The 8,728-nt window shown below is 45.0% G+C and overlaps 2 protein-coding genes across 2 annotated transcripts; one reads left to right on the forward strand and one right to left on the reverse strand.

Moving 5' to 3' along the window:
* Window positions 1-4,211: 4,211 nt before the first annotated feature.
* GMORB2_4740 (Fungal trichothecene efflux pump (TRI12)) lies at window positions 4,212-4,559 on the forward strand (the record flags this gene model as incomplete). The annotated part of the gene is made up of 1 exon (XM_035466714.1): window positions 4,212-4,559. The coding sequence occupies one exon, from the start codon at window positions 4,212-4,214 to the stop codon at window positions 4,557-4,559; it is 348 nt and encodes a 115-aa protein (XP_035318127.1).
* Window positions 4,560-5,131: 572 nt separating this feature from the next.
* On the reverse strand, window positions 5,132-6,037 carry GMORB2_4741 (Protein of unknown function (DUF1275); the record flags this gene model as incomplete). The annotated part of the gene is made up of 2 exons (XM_035466715.1): window positions 5,132-5,781; window positions 5,839-6,037. 2 exons carry the CDS (start codon window positions 6,035-6,037, stop codon window positions 5,132-5,134), a joined length of 849 nt encoding a protein of 282 aa, XP_035318128.1.
* Window positions 6,038-8,728: the final 2,691 nt, after the last annotated feature.

Below are 8,728 nucleotides of genomic sequence, written 5' to 3' on the forward strand. Positions count from 1 at the left end.
TTTAAGGTGCCGCTGAGGGGTTGTGTGACGGCTGAAAACCCGTAGGACAAGTTTCGGTTAAAGGTGACGGATTGTTGACGATCGGTCGCACATTGGAGGGATGGAGTAAGAACCGAGACAGAACTATCAAAGTGGGATGTCGGGCAACATAAATAAGTGCTGATTCGGGCCACCCCGCGCAGGGATACTGCTCACGCATAGCACCCTATAAAGTTTACGTACCAATACGAAATAATTTTCAGTGGGACGTCCACACATCACAGAGAACGGCGTCCGGTGCTTTGTCCCTTATTGGCAAAAAGACCCTTGGCAGCACCCCCGCCCACAAGTGTTTAAGCTTGCGGCCACCTTTAAAATCATGGTTAAACTCATCTGGACCAACATAATGAAGTGGCAAGGGCAAGAAACACCCCTGCAGAGGAACAGCCAACATGGCAAATTTTGCATTGCTGGAGGCAAGTTGTAAATGAGCCGGTTGATCCCGAGGACACCACCTTCGCTAGTAGCCTGGATTGCAGTTTCTCATACATTGACTCCGAGCCATATTACTGGTCGGTTAGATCTATTATCCTCTTAGTATGAGTCTGTTGGCCAGCCTCCGTCTCAACCGCGAAAAATAGATGTACGGAGTAAGACCGAGAAGGGTGTTAGCACCGGTCAGCTGGCGATATTTCTCCTTACGTCTCTTCCGTCTCTTGGGCTTCTCAGCGGAGGTTCCAGCACCGTGATATCCAAGGGCCATTAATCTAGACATTAAGAACGAGGCGCAATGCCATACACATCGCAATATCTTCGAAGCCCAGAAGCTTGCAGGAGATTTTGCACGACACAATATTTTTGCGTTTGGTGGCAGCTAGTTCGTCTGCCTTCTCTTACTCATACGCACTGAATGTGTTTCGCGTGTAATAATACGTCGTATTTACGGGGTACTATTACCCGTACCAACTGGTAACTGCGTGTGATCACTGATCAGGATCTAGTGGGTTTTTGTGTCCACACCACTTTTAATCTTATCAATCGGCCAATGGGCTAGAGGCGGCATGTGGTGGTGGTGGCATGAAAAAGGCGCAAATGTCTCACAATTTGGTGATCATTTCTTAGAAAGGAAGGCAACTCTTAAAGGTTGAAGAACAAGTCAATGAGGGACAGCAGGACATCATCGTCTGACCAGTGTAAGGAATAGTATACTTGTACTCGTCAAGCATGACGAGATATGTCTGTTGTAGTACCTTGAGCTGTACTTTTAGACTGTCAATACACCAAACGAGTTGCACCCGGAGCATACATTAAGACCATACGGCTAAAACCACTGTACTGTACACCTGCCTGCTGTTGTTGGGTGGCCCACCATAACGCAGGCTGACTTCCTAAAATATCACTATGCAGCTCCGTGCGGGAGAAGCCGAATCCACATGGTGGCACAAATGGCGCCACAACCGCCAATCCCGCGATGAAGGAATCGATAGTGCCTGGTATAACCCTGATCTGATAAACTTTTATGCTTGTATATTGCCTTGGTTATGCGTATTACACCCGTTGTCTGTTGGGCGTTTGACCGTGAGCATGTGGAGAATTACGAGCGCGAGTTGCTATTCATCATCCATTCTAGAATTACATTCTTTCTACACAGGTGCATGGGGGCTTCTGAATACGAACACAAACAGCTAAGCTAGTTTAAGAACAAAGCTTGGTTACATCTCATATTGGTCCGTGTACGTATAGGCAATTTTATACCATTTGAGGCTCCAGAAACTGCCCATTGGCAATTGTAAGCGGTATACTCATGTGGTGGCATCCACACTGCCAAGGCATTATTTATTGGCAACAGGATCCCGTTGGCGCCAAGACCCCAAGGTCAGAAGAATCGAAGCTTCGAATTGTCGAGGCCGCCTTGAGACCTTGAGTACAGGTAGTCAGCCAGGTACGAGTGCCCTCTCACTCGCGTATTACATCGCTAAGCACCTGTTGCGTACTAGAACCCTACGCTCTCCCTCTTTTTGCCCCAGCGTGTTCGGTTTGCCTTGATTTATCTAGACTATACAGTAAAGTTATAGGCAATCTTCATTCAAGTTATAGTCTCACCAAGTGACTAACACCAACAACAAGGCGTGATACTTGGTTGTAACAAGAAAACAAAAGCATTACATGTGTCTCCTGAAATGCGTGGCCTGGGGGTCTATCAATCAGTATTAATGATTTAACCATCAGGACAGTACATCGCGAGCATCAGAAGAGGGACTGTGGCAAGAATGAACGAAGGATAAATGTACTCACTCCGACGATGAAAAGAGACCTCTTATGCTATTGTTTATGCCTCCGAACTTATACCCCTGTATAGATAGCCGCGGCGGCTTCTTCCATAATTGACATTGTACGGTGTATGTACTCCCCATAAATTATCCCAAATATCAGTCATTCCGAACTGCCTACTCTTCCCTTCTGAGAAGCTTCGCAGTTGAATTCCTTGGCAGGTCTGAAAGAAGTACCAATCATTCACGGAACGTTTTGTATGGCGCTGCATGCATATGAGCAGTGTCTTTAATGTCAGCCAATACCTTTTTCTGACCCTCGGGCCTCTCAGCAACGTCCAGAGCCAGAGTGACAGACCCAACCGGGATTCAGTATCTGGGCTTTTGCCTTATACGTCACAGATCAGCTTCATCCAATTTAGAGTCTAGAAAGAAAACTCTTCCAGCACTACTGAAGCAACTTGATTCTTCGAAAGTCTATGAGTTATCTCTTCCTTTCCTTGAGGTGAAAAACTCCTGTCAGCACGGACGAAACCCTGGTACGCATCTATCCGTTTTGAGTTCTTGCCTCCATCATCGCTTTCATACTGTTCTATACTTGAGAAATGTTGTAGGGTCTCTTATCAGGCGCTCGCCCTCAGTTCCAGGCTCCACTTCACAAAGCTTGTCGTTCACTATCGAATGGAGACTCCAGCAGCAGGTCATCCAATGCTAGCATCCTTGCCCCAACGGATTTTTCGAAGGAGAGTAACCGTGCCTTCCGTTATTCAGTGACCATTGTGAATTCCCGTATCTATATTAAACATTTATTGAAGCGTCATGATTCGTCAGATAGTACTCTATCCGAGCACACGATGTAGTTGATATACGCCAGTTCTAGGCTTTACCCCTGGCGTAACTTGCAATTCGCACGACCACTACCGAAAAGATTCGTAGCGCTGTTGAATGAGCCTCAGAACATCCCATAAGGTGGTAGTTCAAACGCTTCATTGTTTATGTATGTATTCTGACCTATGCGGGGATCAAGACAACCGAGACCAGGCCATAGACACGGGCAAATGACGGGAGGAACATCTCCCTCTGATGCGGGTTGTGGAGGAGTAGGCTGGTTACTCTCAGGCCAAGTATTGTAATTAACTTATGGTGTGACACTGCTACGGCTTTAGAAGCCCCAGCTATTCCAGGCCGGAAGCAAAGGGCGCTGGGCTGAAGATGACTATCATGGCCACTGAGGTCCCACGCAACTACATGTGTTTGACGTGAAACTATGAGGACACTGATCAATTGGTATTTGAATGCTCTTCTGGGAGCGCCCATGGCCTGCTGAAATTCACTGTAATTTGTTATTTATGGAAAGTTTTGCCGGTGAAGACAATGGCTAGTGGGATCCCCAGGGCATGTGTCGCTTTGTATATATTGCACGCGAGTCCTGGATCGACTGCAATGAACTTGGCCTATCACTTTGGAGTAGTGTTGCAGATTGAATCTTGTAGCCAGGGGGTCAATTGTACTACGATATCTTATATAATAGACATTGTATGGCATGCTATTTACGTGGGTTGCTTGCCGATGGTAATTACCAGCTGTCAGAACACATCAGTATGATTCTACTGGGCCAAGGAGAACGGACAGCCATATAAGTAGACATCTTCCTCGATAGAATCGAGGAAGATGTCGACGATAAATACATATCCTTCACTATTGGCACCTTCACCACTACCTCTCCGCTACCTCGTTACTTAGTGGGCCCTCACTCCACTCCTACTCCGAACAGACTTCTTGTCTGACACCAGCCTAGAGGACCACGTGCGTCATTGATGCCCTATTTACAGAATTGAAGCTTTAGATACAAACAACATCCACCTCTTGAAGAAGAAATCTAGCCAATAATATGGAAGCCTCTATGGCCGCGCGTACTCTGGGCTCCGAGTATGTCAAGGTACGTCGTGGCTCGTCAAAATCATGGAGGACAACCGTATCCGCGTGCGCGTCGTCAGGGTCGCTTTGAATAAGAAATTGCGGTACACTTTGTCACTTTCGGTCGGTATGGCCTCGTTTCATCTAAAGGATCAGAAGGTTATTGGTGTCGGACTCGGATTCATCAGCACATTTCGACTTCTCGGTGGTGCCGTGACCACAGCCATCTACACATCGATGCAGACCAGCCGGTTCTCGCAGGTTCTCCCAGGACATGCTCGCAGGGCAGCTCGGAGCTCTGGCTTCGTCGGATCCATGGCTGCTTTGGTGACGGCAGCAATCACAAACACGGAAGCAGCTTACGCTATTGTCGAAGGCGCAGAAGAGTTGTGACTGCAGTTCAACATGCAGTCTTACAGACAAACTCCGAGTCATACAAAATCGTGTATCTTGTCGCAATTGCGTTTGGCTGCGTCGCCATTGCTGCGGCTCTCAGTGTGATGCCGATATCTGCGTCTCAACGTGGTAATGAAACGGCTGCTCGGTTGGAAAATGACCGCCATAACATGGTGCTTTCTACTAACGATACGGAGAAACTATTATTTGCACTATTGCTCTGAAGAGTCTCTTATAGTATTTAGTGGGAATACTGGGCACGGATTGAGTACCCTAGCATTTATGTCCGAGTATCAAGGTCATGTATTTTGGGTTTCATTGTTTGGTCAAGTTATAAGGCACTGTTCACAACCTCGTTCCTCTATTTAAGTACATTGGCCTTCACATCCCGATGTATCAGAATCCGGGAGGCTCTCTAAGCCGCGTAGTGCGGCATAGAAGCTACCAAACCTCGTGCTTTGGATAATTTTGGCTGGGCAATTGACAAGCGCGGTGCCTTATGTTGTCTATAAGTCTATGTCTATGCCTATACCTATGTCATTCATCCGTTATATATGCGTTTTATTCGATCAAACATAGCCAGAGACGGTCTCACTCCTCCATCCAAGCCATGAAATAGCCATAGCAAGCTTCAAGCCCGCTGCCAACCAAAGTGCTCCTGGCATACCCGCGCTCGTTCGTTGCAACCAACCGCCGAGGATACCACCAGCTACCAGAAGAATAACGGCCAAAACGCGTCGGTTCCGCTTCACATTGGACCTCAGGGGCATGTCAAGGAGTTTTGGGTCGGAGAACAAATCGCAATACAGAGAGGTAACAACCACTGTTGGGACTTCGTTGAATCCCAGGCTACGGCTGAGTGTAATTTGGCCACTAGACTGGAACGCAAGTAGGGCAATGACGATGTAAGAGGAGTAGTGGGCCTCCTCCCTCAGCTTCTGTTCCTCGTCGAATGGAACCAAAGGGTCGAGATTCTTATACCCGAAGGCCGGCGCCACATCCGTCTGAGCCATTGCAGCCGACACAAAGATCAGGGCTGCCTGGATGAAGAATGACGCGAAGAGAGTCAATTTGTTGCGCGGGCCAAGCTGCCGTAGGCCCGTCGCAAAGAACCAGCAGCCGACCCAGAAGGCAGCGACCGAAACGATAGCACGAGCCCAAACCGTTGGCTGACTGACCGGAAGGGAGGCAGAACCCAGGGCGATAAAAATCGTGTTGCCTGTCTTCCGTCAGTGCGATGAACACAAGCAATAACTGGTCCAAAGGGAAGACAAACCTGTTTGCATAGAAACAAAAACAGAAACGGCGTTGAAGGCGACGCTATCGATGAGACCACAGACGAAGCTGCATACCATGAGGGATGAGTCTGCCCATCGCATATCGATGTTTTCACGAGCACGCATCCAGTGGAGCCTCATCCCCTTGAGGGATGAGGTCTGCTCGAGATCGGCACCATTCAGGGACTCGTTTGCCATGTCACCTCACTTGCAGAGCGCAGAGAAATTTGGGTGGTATTAGTCGCTCAATGACCCTGATTATGGCTTTTGGCCTGTTGGATTTGCGTGGTGCGAATTCAAAGTAGTGGACCTGTACTGATTCTTCTCGAAGGGAGGCGACTGCATGTGAAATTTTCCTGATGTCCGAGATCAGCGCAAATCCGAACGGCTGCGTGGGTCTTGCGTCTTTTCCGTATCATGTCTCAACAAGCTCAAGATAAGATTGCAAAGAATGGCGCAACCGTTCGAGTTTTCTATTGGTTTCTGACTCTATGTGTATCCACTTTGTTGGAGGCGTTTTCATCCTGGGCTCATCAATATTATATATTACACCACGGTTGTCCAGTACAACTTGGGTGTCATGTATGAATGAATACTTCGTGTCGACGGTCGTGTTCAATATTGTTTTTTACTCATGGAGCGGAGAGAACCTGCATGTTTACGCGTACATGTAACTCGTACTCGTGCATCGTGCATCGATAAAAGCAAAGCCATGAAGCAGCTTTGCGAAACAACAAGGAATATTAGATGAGTTATTTCCGGTTTTACGGATTTGCCTCTTGTAAGAAGTTATTAATACCCCATCAGCTGCGGGGGAATAATATCAATTGAGAGCTGGTCTCATTTTATACCACCTTCTACCGACTACTCCATTTAGTGTACCAGCATTTAATGCCACCACCAATAATTCGGTAAACACGTACGAGGGAGGTATCACGGGTGAGTTTTATCAGTAGGCCGAATCGCGATATATTATCTAAGCTAGTTCCTGATCGGGATTTCGCACTAGTACTTTATATGCATTCTATCTAGCAATAACAGCAGCGCAACGGTTAGGCATACTATTCAACAACTCCTCAAACCGCCAATCTTCGGGGTTACCCTAAGCCTAGTTAACCATATACGAAGCTGGTTATATAAAGCTACCACTCGTCACATAGAAAGAGGGAGGTTCGTCTCTTTTTAGTATGTCTTGTGGTATGCCGATAGTTGATTGTCCTCTTATACATTGATTTTATTCTATGCTAGAAGGGACGGATCTAACGTTATTATAGTCGAGTCCCGCTTACTTAAGCCATAGAGAAAAATACAGTAAAAGTATAATACTCTACGACTACCTTGCGATGCTCGTATATAGTTAATAAGGCGGTGAGTATCTTAGAAAGAATATATAGCTATCGGCTCGAGACATCGTTATGATATGATGTTGTGAGGGTGTCATAGAAAAACTACATATAGCTTAGGTAAGCGGGACTCGACTATAAAACCCTAAGTCTATCACTCTAATTATAATAAATATAAGAACCTAATACTATATAATACCTTACCTACCTTTAATATATATAAGCGTATTAATAGTGAATACCTATATACGCTACTACGTATACTAACTTATAAACGGTTAATTCCCTAAGGGATATTAAATGCTTCTTAAGAGAAGTCTTATAAGTGCTAGATTATACCCTTCGTTAGTAAGATCCCGCACTGTCCTTGTCGGCAACCAAGGATATCTCTACTTTTCAGGTCACCCTAAGGACTAGAAAAAGTATGACATCTATATTATATTAGTAGGCTAGAAGGATATCCTTGGTAGCTAGAATGGCTCAGATAGTGAAGAACGCCTAAATTCTTTTAGTTATTGCTCTATTCACGCGAAGAGAGTTAATTATCTTACCTCTTAAGGTCTTAATCTCTAGGTTTTAGTATAAGAAGCTATTAATCTAATGCTTATTAAGTGGCTTAAGGGTTACTATTCGATTATAGGATTTAGGTCGTGTGACATTTAGCTTCAACTCTAAGCTATAGGGTAGATAGAGATAATGTCGTTTTATATAACGAGATAGTTAGGATGTCGTACTAAGCAATAAGAGTCGGTTATAAAGGGTTATAGGAGGAAGGTTCTAGCGCTTTATAGCTTAATGCGTTAAAAGGTTAGAATGAATATTATGAATAGCGGTAAGAATAGTATTATTAGAATAGGTAGGCATTATAAATTATAATAATATAGCTTATATAAATAGAAGGCGTTATTTACGTAAGAAAACGCGATAAAGGAGAATTATAATTCGAAGTGGTGATATGTGGTAGATGTGTTCTAAATGAGGGGGTGTTCTACAAGTGGGTGGGTTAACTTACCCTCAATGCTCTTACCCCTTATTCAATAATGTCTAATGCTTGACATTGGATCTGTTACCGTTGGTCTATGTTCTATAAGAACCGGATTGGCCATAAAATAAGAAAGAAATGGTATGAATAAAAGGGCAAATGTTTAAACAGTGATGTAGACTTGATTATATTAATGAAAGTTACTTGGAAACGAAGGCTTTTTCTATTCGTCTGCCTTTGATAGTTTGGGGTTGGAGTTCAAGGGCAGCTCCTTGTTTGGAGGTTAGGGTTTTCTTCAAGGCGCGACTGAGGCCTCCATTACCTTCTGATAAACACGATCATCAATCATTAAGGGTCAAAATCATTCGAACCAACTAATTTAATGTATCTGTGATTTCTGGCTAATCTATATACTGCTGAAATGTGGCATCTCTAGACCTAACCATGCACTTTTAACGAATAGAGTAATCCAAATGAAAATTATCCTGAATCTTTCGAAGCTAACGGTGGAGTTAGGATCCATTTAGAAAATTGTATAGGAGTCGAAAGGGTTATAGAAATAGT

Source organism: Geosmithia morbida (genome assembly GCF_012550715.1).
Source record: "Geosmithia morbida isolate 1262 chromosome Unknown scaffold_23, whole genome shotgun sequence".
Classification (NCBI taxonomy): domain Eukaryota; kingdom Fungi; phylum Ascomycota; class Sordariomycetes; order Hypocreales; family Bionectriaceae; genus Geosmithia; species Geosmithia morbida.